Source organism: Ipomoea triloba, chromosome 2 (assembly GCF_003576645.1).
Source record: "Ipomoea triloba cultivar NCNSP0323 chromosome 2, ASM357664v1".
Lineage (NCBI taxonomy): Eukaryota > Viridiplantae > Streptophyta > Magnoliopsida > Solanales > Convolvulaceae > Ipomoea > Ipomoea triloba.
Window position 1 is genome coordinate 7,888,207 of NC_044917.1, and position 18,903 is coordinate 7,907,109.

At 35.7% G+C, this 18,903-nt stretch overlaps 4 protein-coding genes across 5 annotated transcripts in view; all 4 read left to right on the forward strand.

Annotated features, from left to right (window-relative positions):
- Positions 1-2,418: 2,418 nt before the first annotated feature.
- LOC116008750 lies at positions 2,419-6,171 on the forward strand. The gene is made up of 7 exons (XM_031248706.1): positions 2,419-2,815; positions 3,157-3,297; positions 3,397-3,762; positions 4,257-4,502; positions 5,142-5,234; positions 5,438-5,638; positions 5,834-6,171. Exons 1-7 carry the CDS (start codon positions 2,504-2,506, stop codon positions 6,047-6,049), a joined length of 1,575 nt encoding a protein of 524 aa, XP_031104566.1. The 5' UTR covers positions 2,419-2,503; the 3' UTR covers positions 6,050-6,171.
- A 3,774-nt stretch (positions 6,172-9,945) lies between these two features.
- LOC116010447 lies at positions 9,946-13,539 on the forward strand. Its single transcript, XM_031249864.1, has 7 exons — positions 9,946-10,374; positions 10,934-11,074; positions 11,189-11,554; positions 11,802-12,047; positions 12,268-12,360; positions 12,691-12,891; positions 12,981-13,539. Exons 1-7 carry the CDS (start codon positions 10,051-10,053, stop codon positions 13,194-13,196), a joined length of 1,587 nt encoding a protein of 528 aa, XP_031105724.1. The 5' UTR covers positions 9,946-10,050; the 3' UTR covers positions 13,197-13,539.
- An 885-nt stretch (positions 13,540-14,424) lies between these two features.
- On the forward strand, positions 14,425-16,654 carry LOC116011380. The gene is made up of 5 exons (XM_031250939.1): positions 14,425-14,892; positions 14,991-15,131; positions 15,219-15,836; positions 15,922-16,215; positions 16,324-16,654. The coding sequence occupies exons 1-5, from the start codon at positions 14,548-14,550 to the stop codon at positions 16,534-16,536; spliced, it is 1,611 nt and encodes a 536-aa protein (XP_031106799.1). The 5' UTR covers positions 14,425-14,547; the 3' UTR covers positions 16,537-16,654.
- Positions 16,655-16,910: 256 nt separating this feature from the next.
- Positions 16,911-18,903, forward strand: part of LOC116010378 (CRS2-associated factor 2, mitochondrial) — a 3,898-nt gene continuing 1,905 nt past the window's right edge. For both annotated transcript variants that reach the window (XM_031249762.1, XM_031249763.1), the window contains exons 1-5: positions 16,911-17,475; positions 17,636-17,763; positions 17,861-18,086; positions 18,219-18,346; positions 18,619-18,862. In XM_031249762.1, the coding sequence (XP_031105622.1) occupies positions 16,950-17,475; positions 17,636-17,763; positions 17,861-18,086; positions 18,219-18,346; positions 18,619-18,729 (1,119 nt within the window). In that variant the 5' untranslated portion in view covers positions 16,911-16,949 and the 3' untranslated portion in view covers positions 18,730-18,862. The remainder of the gene's footprint in view (positions 17,476-17,635; positions 17,764-17,860; positions 18,087-18,218; positions 18,347-18,618; positions 18,863-18,903) is intronic.

Genomic DNA, 18,903 nt, shown 5'->3' on the forward strand with positions numbered 1-18,903 from the left:
GCTGCATAACTCTAAGATTTACTCTTGATAATTTATTTAGATCATTATGGTATTAATATTGTTGTATATATTTCTATAATGGTACAATTGTACATATTTTACAAATATTGTATTATTTATTTTTTTTTATTGGACAAAATTGTTCTTACACCATTAAAGTTCCCCCCCCCCCCACACACACACACATATATATATAGGTTCCTGTGCGATTGTGCAGTTAACTTAAAAAGACGCACCTTAAGTACATAAACAACGCATCTAAAGCTCTAGACCGACGTACCTAAGTTTCAACAACTAATGCACCTTAAGTAGACAAACCACACACCTTAAGAAGGAAAATCACGCACCTAAAACTTTAGATCGACGCACTTAAGTTTTCAACACCTGACACACCTTAAGCCACACAGTACAAAAATCACGCACCTTAAATTTGACCTAGATGTAAAAAGATCAAATTTCCACCGCGCATTTTTTTAATCACTGTTAATCATGGATGTTGATTTAGACAAGATCAATGGCTCAGATTTAACCGCGCAACTGCACCTGGGAATGACAACTGCACCTGAACCTATATATATATATATTGTATATATATATATGTATGTATGTATATAATGCCATGAGCAAAGGTCAATTTGTAAAAAATAGGTGTCATGTCTAAAAAAAATAAATAATAAGGGCAAATGAAAACAGATTTCATAATTGTACAAAAAAGTAAGCAAAATGTAAAATTCGTTATTACAAACAATTACACCAACATATTTTTAATTGCCAATATACCCTTACTTTCATTGGCTCTTATTATATTGTGTGCGTGCGTATGGTTATTTGCATTGAAGATATCTAAGTAAATTACGCAACATAACCTAAAATATAACACTAAAAAAAAATGTTAATGCTATACACCGTCATCCCAACCGAACAAACAATATGATTTTACATTATCACGTTTACATTACTTTTTGAGAATAATCCTATTACGTAAGGTATGTAATATCAAATTTCGCGAACTAAACATCTCTTACGAGTTACTATTATTATTTTTATTAGATGTACGAAAACTAATAAATAAAGGATAAATAATTGTGCTACTTCGTATACTGCATTCTTGCTAACTAAGGAATCAAAACCATGAACTACAATGACATTTATTCATTCATGTCTAATGCTATAACTGGCCAATAGAGTTTTAACAACACAAGACTTTTAACACGAGGTTTTTTAAAAAAAAAGGCGGTACACTTATAGATAAAATATTTTGATTGTACCATATAGAAACACGTCTAATTATTTAATTTTATTAATTTAAGTAATCAGTTTTTAAAAAATTGCAACACCCAATAAAAACATATTTCCCAAACCTAATGAATTTGTTTTTGAGTTTTAATTAGCGTACATATAATGTACTTAGACAACTTAGATCATCTCTTTCAAGCAAACGTGTTAGAGTGTTAAACCAAGTGGCCAACATAAAACCATTCTTAATTTATGAAAAAATTCATTATTATTTTGAACGAAACCTGTTTTATGACCTAACAAGCAATATAATTAATCACTAAACTAGCTTAAACTATTCATAATTAATATGCTCAAGCCAAAAACGCTAATAAATACTAGTAACTTTTATAGAGAATCTATTTTATAACAAGTATTAGGTGATTCTAGTCGGCCAATGACTACAAACAAGTTAAGAACTAAGATTGCTTATTGCGACAACCGAATAAAGTTAGTTCAACAATTGGCTTAATAGTCACAAAGTTTTAAGTTAGACTCTCTGTAAGAAATGTCTATTGGTCTATTTAAGGAGGTGTGTTTGGTACCCACATGGGAATCGGAATCGGTATGAGTATCAAATACTTAGTAAGGATAATGTGTTTTGGTGAAAGTATTTTACATGTTTGGTAGTATGGTGGAATGAGGATGATTATTAATAGTTGGGGAAGAAATGAGGAAGGGAAATGAAACCCTTATTTCATTAGGGTATGTGTTTTCCAATTAATGGGGTATTCCAATTTCCAAATCCAGTAGTATTCTAAAACCTATCAACCAAACAACAACAATCACTTTAATATCCATACCTTATGCCTAAACTCACCAACTAAACACACCTTTAATTTAAACTGATTATCTATAAATAATAGTTTGAACTTTATCTATAAACAACATAAACTGATTTATCTATTTATAATCCTTTATTTGTCATGAGAGATTCAGTACACAATTTAGATGGTCTATAACTAAAAAGTCAAGTCAGCTGCTCGACTTTACTTAGCTGGGTTTACCCATTACAACAAGTATTGTTCTTATTAAAAAATAAAATTAAAAATTTAAAAAGATTTTTTTTTAAAAAAAAGCTCCAAAATATAAATATTGTACTAGTCCGTACCAAAATACGTGAATACTTGGATGAAGAAGAAGATAAACGCAGAGGCGAGAGCTTAACCGGCTATAAAATGCACTCCGTCTCGCCTCCTCGTCGTCGTATCTCTCTTCTCCGCCGGCCATGGCAGTTCTCTCAAGGTCCCGTTTCCTGATCACAATCCTCGCCATTTCTTTGATCCTCGCACCGCACGGCCGTGCCTTGAAGCTGCCGTTTCGCCCCACTGATATTGCTCCGCTGCTGTTGCCGCAGCAGCTCTCATTGCCTATCATCAACTCTCTGGACAATGCAGAGGACCTCTTGCCCTCCTTTGTGGGAGCTGCGTCGACCAGAACTGTGGATTGGAGAGGGTCCTGCTTTCACAGGAACTCTGCTTGGGTGGAGCTCAACAATAATAGTAAAAGTGCATTTGGTGAAGGCACTCTTCATATCAAGGTATCAATTTCTTTCAATTTTAATATTTTGATCAAATTTTCTCTAATAATGTTTGCGGAAAATTTAGTACTTCAAATCAATTTGGAGTTGGGTGTATTTTTTTTAAAGCTTGTTTGGTAAAATGGCTGTAGCTACTAGTAGTGGTCAAATAAGTCAAAATTGGCTGATAGACTAATTATTTTACTAAACAGAGTCTAAGTATTTGTTGCAATTTTTCAATGAACTGATGATCAGATTCATCTTTGAGCTCAGTGTTGCTGTCTAATCATTGAATTTGAGTATTTGTTGCAAAAATTTTCAATGTGTTCATGTCATTTTTCAATACCTGTTCTATTGAACAGGTAAGCAAAGCACGCAGCTGGACCTGTTTGGATGTTTATGTCTTTGCCACCCCATATCGTGTGAAATGGGATTACTTCTTCTTTTCTCGTCATCATAAAGTTAAGCTTGGCGAATGGGCTTCAGAAGCTGAGTTAGAATACGTGAGTAAATTCTATAACCTTTTATGAAATCATAGGGTGATAATGTTTCTAACCATCACTTTTTTATTAGACTTATCACTTATAGACTTTCCATGACAGGTAAAAAATACAGGGGTTTCAATTTTTCTCATGTCAACAAAATGGCTAGTACCCTTTAATGGACTAAATGAAGTCTTTCATTTATTCACAAACACTGGATGGGATGAGAAAGCGAATATTAAGTTTCTCAAGAGACATATGAAGGCTAGATTCGAGGAGCGTTCTAATCCATGGGTAGCACGTGTTTCCACTGATGATATACACTCTGGAGATTTTCTGGCAATATCAAAAATTAAAGGCCACTGGGCTGGCTTTGAGACTGTCGAGAAGTGGGTAACAGGTTCTTTTGCTGGTCATACTGCTGTTTGTTTGAGGGACCCCAAAGGAGAGCTATGGGTGGCGGAATCTGGACATGATAATGGCAAGGTAGTGATTTAAATGTATTGAGATGCACTTGTTCTCAGTATTCTAGTAGTTTCACTGTTCAATCATATTGCATCTATGTTAGAATCTGGCTAAGGGCGGGGACTGGTTAAACTGTAGTAAATCTCTGCTAACTCTCACTTTTAAGTAATAATTGTACTTTTTTATAGTAACAAGTATGTACAGAAGCATAAATGGAAGCTTTAGGACTTTAAAACAAATATAGTTAAAGAATACTTTTGTGTTCCAAGTGAAGTTGATTTCAGCAATTTTGTATTAGATGTTCTTTGGGAGGAAAGAAGCACGCTGGAGAGGAACATTTCTTAAGCAATATCAATATGATTTGAAATATATAAGATCACTATTTATCATTTTCAATCATGATCTAGAATGCTACATTGTCAATTCTGTATTACTCTCATAGTTGATAGCACTTCATGCATAACTCAGGCACAGCCTATTTTTCACCTGTAAATATTTGTACTTTTCATTTCTAGGGAGAAGATGTTATTGCTCTCATACCTTGGGATGAATGGTGGGAGTTTGAGTTGAGAAAAGATGACTCCGATCCACATATTGCATTGCTTCCTCTGCGTGCAGACCTCCGGGCCAAGTTCAATGAGACTGCTGCCTGGGAATACGCTACAAGCATGGATGGAGAACGTTATGGTTATCATAACTTAATATTTAGTTGGATAGACACAATAGATCAAAATTATCCTAAACACTTTGATGCTAATCTGGTAATGAATCTTCACTCTAGTATTTCTGATTCAAAGAAAATTTGCATTCTTCCTGCTTTTGAAGTTTATTTTTCATTTATTCTCTTCTCACTGCATCTTTGCTCTTGTTCTTTTTGATTCCTGCAATCATTACCACAATGCTAGAACTTTATATCCTCTGAATGTTTTGAGATAAACACACACACATAACACTAAAGCTTAATATAGTTGAGACTTAGTGAGTTGTATTAGGTTTCTGGATTGCAATAATATGTTAATATGTTAATTGGACTTGGTATAGAGAGACCTTGTACCCTTCTCATGAAGAACCATTTTTTTTAAAAGCTTATTATTATCTGCAAGCTGTAAGTGCTGTTTATGAATTTTAGGTGTATTATCATATGCTCCACAAAATTTATAGTGTAGGATATATAGGCTTTATTATTGCTTTATAATTGAGACCAAACTTATTTGGCAAAAAAAGCCTCAAGGTTGTTTTATGGAGCATGAGTGCCAACAAATAGAATTGAAGAAAAGCATATTGATGTTCTCATAGATAACAATTTCAAGAAGTTCAAATGTACTATTGCTGCTTTCATAAAAAATTCAGTGCCATTTCCTCTTTTTGATTTTGATATTTTGGTGCTTCGTGATACACAGATTGCTTGTGCCATGACAATTTGGAATCAAGTACAGCCTGCATATGCTGCTAACCTGTGGAATGAAGCTTTAAACAAGCGGCTTAAAACTAAGGTTGTATTCTTGCTAAATAATCTTTATACAATGTTTTTAACCTGCATCTCCCCAGGCAAGTGTTTGTTTGTTTGTCCGGGCTGATTGGATCTAGAAAAAAAATTGGCTTTTACCTATCATGTAGCCTGAAAACCTTTTTATATATATGTGATAAACAATGTCAGCTAAAACCGAGTTTAGAGCTAAGTTTTGTGTTTGAGCAGGGCCTTGATCTCCGTGAAATTATTGTGGAAGTTGAACGTCGTGGGTCATCTTTTGCGGAACTATTGACAATTCCAGAGCGGGATGATTGGGTTTACGCTGATAGGAAGTCCACACCATGTGTTGCTTTTGTTCTTCAAATATACAAGGAAGCAGGACTGTTTGGTCCACTAGCAAGCTCTATTGAAGTCACAGAGTTTACGGTGAGTTTGTCATACAGGCTTGATGTGTTTTGCGCTGCAATGAATCACTGCACTGCTATTGAGCATATAATATATATATAGACATAAATGTGCAATCTAACTATCAATTTAGACATTTAATTGAAATAGAACATACACATTCTTTAATTTGATATCTATCAGAGTCATCTATCATATGTATATATGAAAGTGCAGATTAAAGATGCATACTCATTGAAGTTTTTTGAGGAGGATACAAGGCGCTTACCATTGTGGTGCAGTGAGGGGGACACAGAGGAACTTCCTTTCTGTCAACTCCGAGGAAAGTACAAGATGGAATTGCCCCATTACAATACCATAGAACCCTACGCTCATATGAATGAAAGGTGCCCCTCTGAGCCTCCAAGATATTCCCGCCCAGAACGTTGCTGATCATGAACCTCTTTCTTTGCAAGCCTTAGCTTGTAAGTGTAATTGTGGTGTATATGCTTCTTGTATGTTGGTATAGGAAAAATGCAGTGCGGAATAAGAATGTCTTTGTGATTGTTGAGCTATATCCTGCTTTTTTTTTTTTTTTTTTTTTTTTTTTTTTTTAAATGTTTGGTTCAATTATTGATGGTTCCTTCAAATTCTTTATATATATATAGTATTTTTTTTTAAAAAAATAATTTTGGTTTGTGCCACTTTTTGTTCACATTCGGAAGGCTTTTGATGGGAGAAATGGGGAGTAAATGTGTTGGAGAGACTAGGTTAAAATAATTTCGGTTCAAACATATTATTTTAATGATATGTGATTTCTTTTATACAATATAAATAAAAAATTGTATGCTATCGACTTCAAATATGTTAAGAGTAATACTTTTCATGATTTTTTCAGACTCCTATAAGTTTTGGCACCAACATTATAAAATTAAGTAATCAAACATTTCAAAACTAAAATCATGCATGCACTAAATCTAAAATTGTGATGGTATTGAAATTAACATATTTTTAAAAATAAGCTGAAAAAATGATCTTTGGGTATTATGGATTAAATTCACCACCACCGATCGACCAAATGGCTAGAGGAATAAGATGAAGTTATTAGAAAAGAGCGGAGTAGCAAGAAGACTAAGACGTGACCACGTGGGTTGGGGGCTGCATGCACTATTGCTATCTAGACTCCGATCACCGAGGAGGAATGAAGTAATTAAGGAAGGCTATGTTACGTTTGAGATGACACTGTATAGTATAAGGCTCCAGGTCTTGACGGGTTTCATGCGATATGATGCGAGGTTCTATGAAGAGGCTTGCTTGGGAGCATGTGTGAACCTCATATTAGCTCGGTGATTCAATCAATTTAAGTACTTGATCGAATAGTTCGTGGTTGGATGGAAACATGGCTGAATATTATGACACGTGTTGGCGTTGATACTCAAAGTTAGCAATCCGAAGCGAGGTTACAAGATTATCCACAAGCAAGGTCTTAACCAAACCAATAGGGTCAAGCTAATTAAGCCCCTTTAATTTTTAATTTTTATTTTTTCAGAACAAACCCCTTTAATTTTAAGGGTAGTTATTAGGCCAGAATAAAGTAGTTTGTCCCTGACTTGATTCTTTGGGAAGGGGAGCAACTAGATTGGATCACCTTCATATCTCCCTACTTGTTTGTGCTCTACATTGAAAGACTCAGGCATGCCATTCGCAGAGAGGTGGAGGGCAGAAGGTGGAAGGGAATCCAACTCACTAGGTATGAGAACTCATTTATTTTTCGCTAATGACCTTGTTCTGTTTGTAGAGGCCACTCAAGACCAAGTAGAGGTGATCAAAGAATGTCATGATAGCTTTGGCAATGCGTCAGGCCAAAAAGTGAGTTTGCGCAAGTCTCAAATTTGTTTCTCAACGAACGTTAGAAATGAGGATACAACTAGCTAGACTCTCGACCTTAGTTGGGATTGAGTTAACAAATGATTTAGGGAGGTATCTAGGAGTGCCTTCAATACATGGAAGAATTATAAACAACATTTTTGCATTGTTGATTAAGAAAGTAAATATACGAAGTTTAAAGGGTGAAAATGAGGTATTTTTAATTTCACTGGGGCGGGGCGACAAGTTTTAACCCAATCAATAATGCTTAACACAATACCTTATTATGTTATGTAATCCACTCTACTTATGTTAGCAGCTTGTGACACTATAGATAAGAAAATCAATAATGGCAACACAATCAATGAGTGAAAGTGCAACCTTGTTCGGTGGGAGAAGGTAACGACCGCGAAAGAAGCTAAGGAGCTGGGCATCCGATCAAATGGATAAAAACATATTTTTCAAAAATAAAGATAAGTTATAACTTCATCTATCACATTTTTATAGTTTTGGTTCATTTAAAGAGATTTTACTCAAGTTATTAAACTTTAACTTTATCCCAATTATGTAACTTATGTAATTAATAATAATAATAATAATAATAATAATAATAATAATAATAATAATAAACTATTTCTTATAAGTAATAAGAAAGATTATTAATTGGCATTTTAACATTAGACATGAGATTTAGTAGATTTTGTGTAAAAATTACTATTATTTTTAATAAAAATTATCATTTTTTGAAAGGAAATAATTATTAATATTAAGAGATTAAATGTTCAATACAATTTGGAACAGTAGAAAACCAACTAGCATGATCAGGATGAGAACTTGCAGAGTTGCAGCTCTAAAAATTATCATTAAAAATATAGTGAATGCATTTGTATGATAACTACAATAAACGAGATAATCAAAGTTGTAGCAATGATAGTATTTTTGTCCAATAAAATTTATGACATATTTGTTATAGCATAACATACCCAAAAAAATTAACAAAAAGCAAATTTAAGTAAAGGATATAAACCTTCATTCCCTGGCATAATATTTTTTATGTTAGATTTAAATTAGATAAGTTTGAGTTTGAAAATTTATATAAAACTTATTTTCCATGGAATGGACCAAAAGATATGGTAGGGATTTTTCAAACACTTGCGTGTGTGGCTGTTTGCTAGCCCAACTTCAATTCATATACATAACTACTTCATCTACTTCATGTTATATCCATTCACGTGTGTGTGTGTGTTTTTACAAAGTGTAGTACCACTCCACCACAAAATTTTGGGTTTTTTTTTTGGTTTAATATATATGGGAGGATGAATATGCCTCCATGTAAAAAGTGAGGACTGGTATAACTTTTGTATCTATATAGATCAATAGTTGAGAGTTGCTAGAAAATAAGGGGAAAAATGTGAAGTTCTTTTTATAAATATTGAAAATATTCAAATTTTTAACAATTATAAAATTAATATCTTTTTTTTTTTTAATAAAATCCTTCAACAATTGATGAATTCTTGATGAACGATTAAGATCAATCCTCACTTTTTTTCTTTTTTTTTACAGGATGACCATGTTTTAATTTGATCTGCTCTCTCTCACACACACATAAGCTACTTAATTTAATTTGAGTTTTAATTAGAGTACAATATATATTACTTGTTCACAAAAAGGTAAAGTACCTTGTCCGCAAGACCCCACACCTCAACCCAACATGATAGTTAAGGGGTAAATTACGATGACTTAACAATCCATTATGTGAGAAGATCACTGTTCGGTACCACAAGAAAAGTAGTTCGATGAAACTGGGATCACCTAATATTTTTTTTTATTAAAAAAAAGAAGAGAAAGAAATAGAAAGAAAGAAACCACTATATTCACGTACAATACATACGGAATATTACTAAAGTATACTAAAGACAACTTGGAGCATCTTTTTCCATCAAAACGTACGTGTTAGACCAACTAAGGAAAACAATTATTTTTCCTTTTCCTCTTTTAAATCACCAAGTAATAGGTTTTTAAGTCCTACAAGATTTGAATTAGAAGTTTGATATATATAACATCATAAAAATTATGCAATTTTAAAAATTAATTAGAAAATAGATTTCAACAAATTCATAGAAAGAAATAAAAAAAAAATCTTCGGACAAATCTTCAGTATTGAAAAATAATTAAAATATTTAATTATATAATTTTGTTTATTTTCTAGAAAATGAACGAAATATAACAAGACAGTTCTAGAGAATGCAACCGAACACTATAAAAGATAATATTTTCTGAAAAATAATTCATTTTCTCTCAGTAAATTTAGTTGGAATAAGGGTCAAATAGACCACCGAATTATACACGAATGTGATTATGTTATTCAATTAAAAAGTACAATTAACCTAATGAGATAGCTCAAATGACAAGTGAGCTCTTTATTTTCAATTTAATGGCTTAATTATATTTTCGATGACTTATTTTTTCAATTATTCCAATTTAGTTTGAGTTTATGCCTAAAGTCTAAATAAGACAAAGCAACTGCCGAAGGTGGTTATAGAAGTCAATCTTTCTCGCCTCCTCTTCCTAGTGCCTATCTGCCCTCCATGGGAGTTCTCTTAAGGATCCTTTTCCATATCACAATCCTCGCCGCCATTTCTTTGTTCCTTGCACCGCATGGCGGCTATGCCTTGAAGCTGCCGTTTCGGCCCACTGATATTGTTCCGCTGTTGCCACAGCAGCTCTCGTGGCCTATCATCAACTCCCTGCACGGCGCAGCGGACCTCTTGCCCGCCTTTGTGGGCGCTGCTTCCGCCTCAAACAACACCAATATTGAGTGGAAGGGAACCTGCTTTTACGAGAACTCTGCTTGGTTGGAGCTCCACAACAATAGTGGCACTCCATTTGGTGGAGGCACTCTTCACATCAAGGTATCCGTCAAATTCTTTTCAAATTTCCTATTATCGTCTTCATTTTCTTTGTGTTTTTATCTTATTAAGTGTTTAACTATCTTGAAATTTTATTGCTTCAAATCAATTTGGAGTTTTATATATTTGTATCCATTTGGATTTGGGGGTATTTCTCTGAGTTTTTCTTTTCTTTTCTTTTAAAATTTTATATGGGTATTTGTTATTCTTGAATTCAAAAAGTGTTTTTCTTTCTTGAAGTTTGACTGCCAGTAACTTGAGAAATTCAGGATTCTTGAAGTTTTGTACGCAATTTTCATTTGGATCTTCTATTTTGGGCAATCTGAACACAGGGTCTGGATTTGAACTATTCATTTGTACATGTTATTGTTTGATACTAAAAATTCTGCTTTCACGGTTCTGTTACCCTTAAAATGTTTTTCTGATTTATTTTGATATTATTGCATTGAACCACAAAGATTGATTTGGACTGATAATGGGATTCATCTTTGAGCTCAGTCTTGCTTTCTAATCATTAAATTTGAGTATTTATTACAATTTTTCAATGTGTTCTATTGAACAGGTAAGCAATGCACACAGCTGGACATGTATGGATATTTATATCTTTGCCACCCCGTATCGTGTGACATGGGATTACTACTTCTTATCTCGTGAACATACCCTTGAATTCGATGAATGGGTTTCAAAAGCTGAGTTAGAATACGTGAGTAAATGCTATGACCTTTATGAAGTCGTAGGGTAATAATATTATGTTTCTGAACATCACTTTTAAGTTAGACTTGTCACTTACAGACTCTTTAAATTTCAACCATGACAGGTAAAAAATACTGGGGTTTCAATTTTTCTCATGCAAGCAGGAATGTTAGGAACCCTTAGTGCGCTATGGGAAGTCTTTCCTTTGTTCACAAACACTGGATGGGGTGAGAGTTCAAATCTGAATTTTCTCAAGAAACATATGAAGGCTTCATTTGAGGAGCGTCCTCAGCCGTGGGTAGCAAATATTTCTACGGATGATATATATTCTGGAGATTTTCTGGCAATCTCAAAAATTAGAGGCCGCTGGGGTGGTTTTGAGACTTTGGAGAAGTGGGTAACAGGTTCTTATGCTGGTCATACTGCTGTTTGCTTGAGGGACGCCGAAGGAAAGCTATGGGTCGGAGAATCTGGACATGATAATGATGAGGTAGGATTTTAAATGTATTGAGTGTACTTGATCATATTACATCTATGCTAGAATCCTGCTAAGAATGGACTGGTTAGAGTGGTAAATCTCTCCTAACTCTCACTTTTAAGTACTAATGTATAAGTTCACTATTTTCCCTTTGCAATCATGATCTTGAATGTTAAATTGCCAGTGCTGTATTACTGTCATGCTTTACTCTGGCACAGCCTGTTTTGCACACATAAATATTTGTATGTTTCATTTTCAGGGAGAAGATGTTATTGCTATCTTGCCTTGGGATGAATGGTGGGAGTTTGAGTTGACGAAAGATGACTCCAATCCACATATTGCATTGCTTCCTCTGCGTCCAGACCTCCGGGCCAAGTTTAATGAGACTGCTGCATGGGAATATGCTAAAAGCATGGATGGATTACCTTATGGTTATCACAACTTAATATTTAGCTGGATAGACACGATAGAAGAAAATTTCCCTCCACCCTTGGATGCTCATCTGGTAATGAATCTTCACTCTAGTATTTCTGATTCAAAGAAAATTTGCATTCTTCTTGCTTTTGAAGTTCAATATTCATTTATTCTCTTTTCACTGCATCTTTGCTCTAGCTCTTTGATTCCTGCAATCATTTCAAAATAGATACAGATATGTAACACTGATAAAGGTTCCATTAAAGTTTCAGTTTTGATTTTGATATTTTGGTGCTTGGTGATATGTACAGGTTGCTTCTGCCATGACAGTTTGGAATCAATTACAGCCTGCATATGCCGCTAACCTGTGGAATGAAGCCTTAAACAAGCGGCTTGGAACTGAGGTTGTATTTCTGCTAAATATTTCTTCTTTTATACAAAGTTTTTAGAAAAAACTGATGACCTGATTAATGTGAATCTCCCTTGGCCAAGTGCTTGTTTGTCCCAGCTGATTCGGTTTAGAAAAAAGTGGCTTTAAAACTTCTTTTATATCATCACTCTTTGGGCCAGATTTTAGTTTTTTAAAGTAGATTTTCCCCCAAACTTCAATCTCATAAAGTTTATCTTAGCTTGCAAATTGATGTGGTTATCAAATTACCCTAGAAAGTGTGGGCTTCTAATACATGTGGTGATAAATTGTGTCACCTAATGATATAAGTTTTGTGTTGGAGCAGGGGCTTGATCTTCCTGAAATTCTTGTGGAAGTTGAACGGCGAGGATCATCTTTTGCAGAACTATTGACTGTCCCGGAGCAGGATGATTGGGTTTACGCTGATGGGAAGTCTACATCATGTGTTGCTTTTGTTCTCGAGATGTACAAGGAAGCGGGACTGTTTGGTCCACTTGCAAGCTCCATTGAAGTTACAGAGTTTACGGTGAGTTTTTTTGTCAAACAGCTCAGGGATGTGTTTTGCGATGCAATGAATCACTGCTATGAGCCTTATGAAATCATATATAAGTGCAGATTAAAGATGCTTACACGTTGAACTTTTTCGAGAACGATACAAGTCACTTACCAAAGTGGTGCAACGATGGGGACACAGTGGAACTTCCCTTCTGTCAAATTCGAGGAAAGTACAGGATGGAATTACCGGGTTACAATAGCATGGAACCATACGCTCACATGAACGAAAGGTGCCCGTCTATGCCTCCAGAATATTACCGCACAGAAGGTTGCTGATCAGATCAAGTGATCAACACTTTTGTTTGCTCAATATTTTTGCTTCCAAGGTATTATATTGCTGGAAGCTGGATTCATTCTTTCCTATTTTCTGTTCTGTTCTGTTCTGCTCTTATGTAATGCTTACTGTAATTGACCTTCAGGTTAGTACACACAAAATGACAGAATTGTGAAGAATGTAATTAAGCTAATCTTCATGTATCTATGTTGGTACAGGAAAATGCAATATGCAATTACAATCTGTATAAAATTAAATTGAATAGCAGGTCTCATATATTGAGTGGATATTATCAAATAAAATTGTAATTGAATTATAATGATACTTTAATGATGTTGCAATGAATCTGCAGTGTATATAAAATTAAATGAGACTGAATAACAAATCTTATATATTGAGTGTATATATTATCAAATAAAATTGCATGTAATTGAATTAGAATGATATTTTAGCAGTGCATTAATAATATTTCTGTGTATTAAATGAAATTGAATGATCCATTGAACTCTAGTTGCTTCTATCTGTTGATTGATCCATGGTAGCTAAAACTTGAAGAATACACTCGATATCATAGATTTCAACAAATTCATAGAAAGAGAGCAAAAAAAAGAAAAAAAAAAGAAAAAAAGAAAGAAAAAAGTTTCCACAAATCTTTACTATTGAAAAAAGTATAAGCAAAACTAAAAAGATGTAAAAATCATGAAGTGTCGGTGAGAGTACCCCAAAAAAATAGCATAAAGTATAAGACATAAATGCAACAAATTACACAAACACAATTTTAATTTCAATTATAACTTAACAATTAAATTCAATGGTGTAAACTTATTTCTTATTTTCTTCTAACATAACACGTTTTAATTTTCGGAATATAAGCACACAACTTGGTTAAACATACCCGATCGACTACAAATACAAATACAAATTGATTGGATTAGATATCCCATACTTGAATACCCATTCACACAATTTGGTTAAACATACCCAATCGACTAAAAATACAGATACAAATTGATTGGATTAGATATCTCACCCACCCCTAACACCAACACAATTTATATTTATGTTATAACTTAGCAATATAATATTGATGGATGTTAAAGAAGATGGAGCGAGGTGATGCCAACAAATCTAACAACTACTATACAAAGTTTCAAATTTAACAAAAATAATAAATTATAAATAACCAACCTGATAACTGCTTTGGATTCTTGTTACTATTCTGTTAGTGAATTCAGTACCGATCAGTCGCTACACGCCAAAATAAGAAAAATCCCAAGGCGAGGAGGCGGTTATAAAATTCAACCAGTCTCGCCTCCTCTTCCTATCTCACTCCTCGCTCTTAGCTTCCCCGCCATGGCAACATCCATAGGAGCTCTCTCAAGAACCCTTTTCCTCATCACATTAATCCTCGCCATTTCCTTGTTCCTTGCACCGCACGGCGGCCATGCCTTGAAGCTCCCGTTTCGGCCCACTGATATTCTTCCATTGTTGCCACAGCAGCTCTCGCGCCCTATCATCAACTATCTGCGCCATGGGCGCATTGCAGAGGACAACTTGCCCGTCTTCGTGGGCGCCGCTTCGGCCTCCGACACCGCCAATATTCAGTGGAAGGCGCCCTGCTTTGACCACAACTCTGCTTGGTTGGAGCTCCACAACAAGAGCGGCACTCCATTTGGGGGCGGCGCTCTTCACATCAAGGTTCTCTAGCTCTCTGAGTTTTTTTTTTTTTTTTGAATTCTTCAATGTATTCGCGTCGTTTGATTTATCAATATGTGTTTGGATCTATTGAATTGCAGGTAAGCAAGGCACACACCTGGTACTGTGATGATACTTATCTGTTCGCCACTGCGTATCGTGTGAAATGGGATTACTTCTTCTTATCTCGTGAACATATCATTGAATTCGACCAATGGATTTCAAAAGCTGAGTTAGAATACGTGAGTAAATGCAATGCTATTATGAAATTATCTATCGCTTTTAAGTTAGATTTGTACAGAGTTTTTGAATTTCAACCATGATTGCAGGTTAAAACCACTGGGGTTTCAACTTTTATCACGGATTTTGATCTGTTAGGAGCCCTTCATATGCTAAGGGAAGTGTTTCCTTTGATCACGAGCGAGGGATGGAGTGAGAGGTCGAATATCAATTTTCTCCAGAAACACATGGAGGCTTCATTCATGATACGTCCTAAGCGACGATGGATATCAACTAATATTTCTACTGACGATATACATTCTGGAGATTTACTAGCCATATCGAGATTTAGAGGCCGGCAGGGTGGTATCCAGACTTTGGAGAAGTGGGTAACAGGTTCTTATGCGGGTCATATCGCGGTTTGCCTGAAGGACGAGGGAGGAAAGCTATGGGTGGGAGAATCTGGGCGTGAGAATGATGAGGGAGAAGCTGTTATTGCCATCTTGCCTTGGGAGGAATGGTGGGAATTTGAGTTGAAAAAAGATTACTCAATTCCCAATATTGCATTGCTCCCTCTTAGCCCAGATATTCGGGCCAAGTTTAATGAGAGTGCCGCTTGGGAATATGCTAAAAGCATGGATGGATTGCCTTATAGTTATCACAACTTAATATTTAGCTGGATTGACACTTATAAACTAAATTACCCAGAACCCTTGGATCCTCATGTGGTATGTATGTATATATTGCTGCATTTTCATCACTATCTGATCTTCAATTATTGATATTTTGGAATTGATGTATCGAATACTGTAGATGGCTTCTGCTGTGGCAATTTGGAATCAAGTACAGCCTGCAAATGCGGCTAACGTGTGGAATGAAGGCTTCAACAAGCGGCTTGGAACTGAGGGGCTTGGTTTCGCTGAAATTCTTGACGAACTTCACCGGCGTGGATCATGTTTTGCACAAATATTGCCTATTCCAGAGCAGGATGATTGGGTTTACTCTGATGGCAAGTCTACATCGTGTGCTGCTTTTGTTCTTGGAATGTACAAGGAAGCAGGGCTGTTTGGTCCACTTGCAAACCTCATTCAAGTTACAGAGTTCACTGTGAGTTCAGTTCTGTTCTTCGTGTGTTTAATTTTGGTATGCAATTGCAAATTGCAATGAATCACTGCTAGCTATGAATGAATGAATGAGAGTTATGAAATGGTGCAGATTAAAGATGCATACTCGTTGAGGTTTTTCGAGGAGGATAAAAATCGGTTACCAAAGTGGTGCAATGATCCGTACAAACTACTTCCCTTCTGTCAAATTCTGGGAAAGTATTTGATGGAATTGCCGGGTTACAATAGCATGGAACCCTACGCTCATATGAATGAAAGGTGCCCGTCTATGCCTCCAAAATATCACCGCCCAGTAGGTTGCTGATCGATCATCATATCAAAGGCATTATAGTAAGTGCAGTATTACAGTACCATATATGGATTCATTCTTTCATATTTTCTCTTCAGATCAGATTAGTACAACACAGGATTGTGAAGAATGTAATTACGCTATCTTCATGTATGTTGCTACAGGAAACTATAAGTAATCACAATCTCTTGAATGCTTACTATATACACGACTTCAGATTATATACTTCGCAATTAACAAACTCTAATTAATCTATTAATTAATTGTAATAGATACATAATTTATTAATTATTTTGAATCAAATTAAATCCACCTACCTACGCGGTATAAGAATTGGTATTTAATATTAACGCCTTAATTACCAAAGCACCACTGAAGTCCTCTAGCGATATAGACAACATTTCAGTGTGAGAAGTTAGGAATTGAGAATGTTGAAGCTACTTCCATGGCGTCGTTGCAGCCTAGTCTTGAGAATATCTGCTATACCTTCCCCGTTCCTCACCAGTATTTCCCGTTTCCTCACACACTCACAATCTGTAGGAGAACAAGAAGGATATATATCGGACCCGCCATTTTCTTCCACCACCACCAAAACCCTAAAGCCCCTCAAGACAAAAAAGAAGGAGAAGAGTACAAAAATCTCACCCAGCAATAATTCTCAAAACTCTCCGGTGAGCTCCGATCTGCCTTTTGATTTCCGGTATTCTTACTCCGAGACCAACTCCGCTATTGAGCCTATCGGGTTCCGTGAGCCGCCCAAATTCTCTCCGTTTGGGCCTGGACGCCTCGATAGGAAATGGACTGGGACTTGTGCCCCTGCACAAAGCCCTCCGGACTTGGAGAAGATTGCCGAGGAGCGGCAAGCAGTTCTCGGAGAACCGCTGTCGGAAGAGGAAATTGCAGAGCTTGTTGAGAAGTACCGTCACAATAACTGCTCTCGCCAAATCAATCTGGGTAATATTCATCCCTCCCCTTTCGCCAAATCAATTTTGTCAATCCCTGCTTGCTTCAATTACAGACACACACACACTGGAACCATAACTATTGGATTCAGTTGTATTAAGTTTAATGTTTCTTGGAAGAATGCTAAAACTGTAGTTCTATCCTTTGGCAGGGAAGGGTGGAGTTACACACAATATGCTGGAAGACATCCACAACCACTGGAAGAGAGCTGAAGCTGTTAGGATCAAGTGCTATGGAGTACCGACTCTCGACATGGATAACATTTGCTTCCATCTTGAGGTCTCATATCTGGGTCCCTCTTGTCATTCTCCATTTGAATATGATGTAATTGGTTCCTCCTTCATTTTCACTGATAATGATCACAGTGCCTTCATAGGACAAATCTGGTGGCAAAATTGTATATCGCCACATAAATGTCCTACTTCTTTTTCGTGGTCGAAACTATGATCCCAAAAATAGGCCAACCATTCCCTTGATGCTGTGGAAGCCATATGCACCTATTTACCCAAAGCTAGTGAAGAATGTTGCTGATGGCCTGACATTTGAAGAAACTAAGGAAATGAGAACCAGAGGGCTCAACTCTCTTCCTCTAACAAAACTCAGTGAGTCACTCTTGAGACTAACCGCCCTCTTGTATTCTGCTCTAAACTTTTTCAATTGGATGATAAATTAGGTAAGTTTTAAATCCTTCATCATATAGTAGCTGATTCACTGCACATTAATCCACTATGCAGCTAGGAATGGTGTCTATATAAATGTCGTTGAAAAAGTTAGGGTGGCATTTCAAACAGCAGAACTAGTAAGATTAGACTGCTCCCATGTTGGAACAAGTGACTGCAAGAAGATCAGTGTTAAATTACGGGTATGACTTATGCTTGCACTGTTTCAAGCTCATTGCTATAAAATACTCTAGATATATCATCTTATGTATGATCACTGTCTCACAATTACCTCTATTTGTAATTTTCTGTCTCAGTTTCATTTTCTTCTTGATATGATGTGTTGTGTTTAAATGTAAGGTTGTTTAGATTGCCCCTCCCATACACTGTAAGAGTGGTATGATATGGGAACCATGCCCACTAAACGCTTTTCAATGAGTAAGGAAGTTTAAAAGGCCATATTTCTTGAATGCAGGATTTGGTACCTTGTATTCCAATCTTGGTTAAGGATGAACAAATTATACTTTGGAGGGGAAAGAGGGATGAAGATCACAACTCTGGTTCATCAACAGAACTTGCAAAGTGAAAACATACCTATATTAGAGACATGTTAGACATGTGTTAGGGATTTTGTTAGCCTCCCATACAGAGCAAGTTAAATTGCACAAACAGGAAATAGGTTTTGCACAACTTCCATGGCTGCCTCTTTGTCCAGAACTGTAAGAGTCCATGCTTGCCTCTTTTTTTTTTTTTTTTTTTT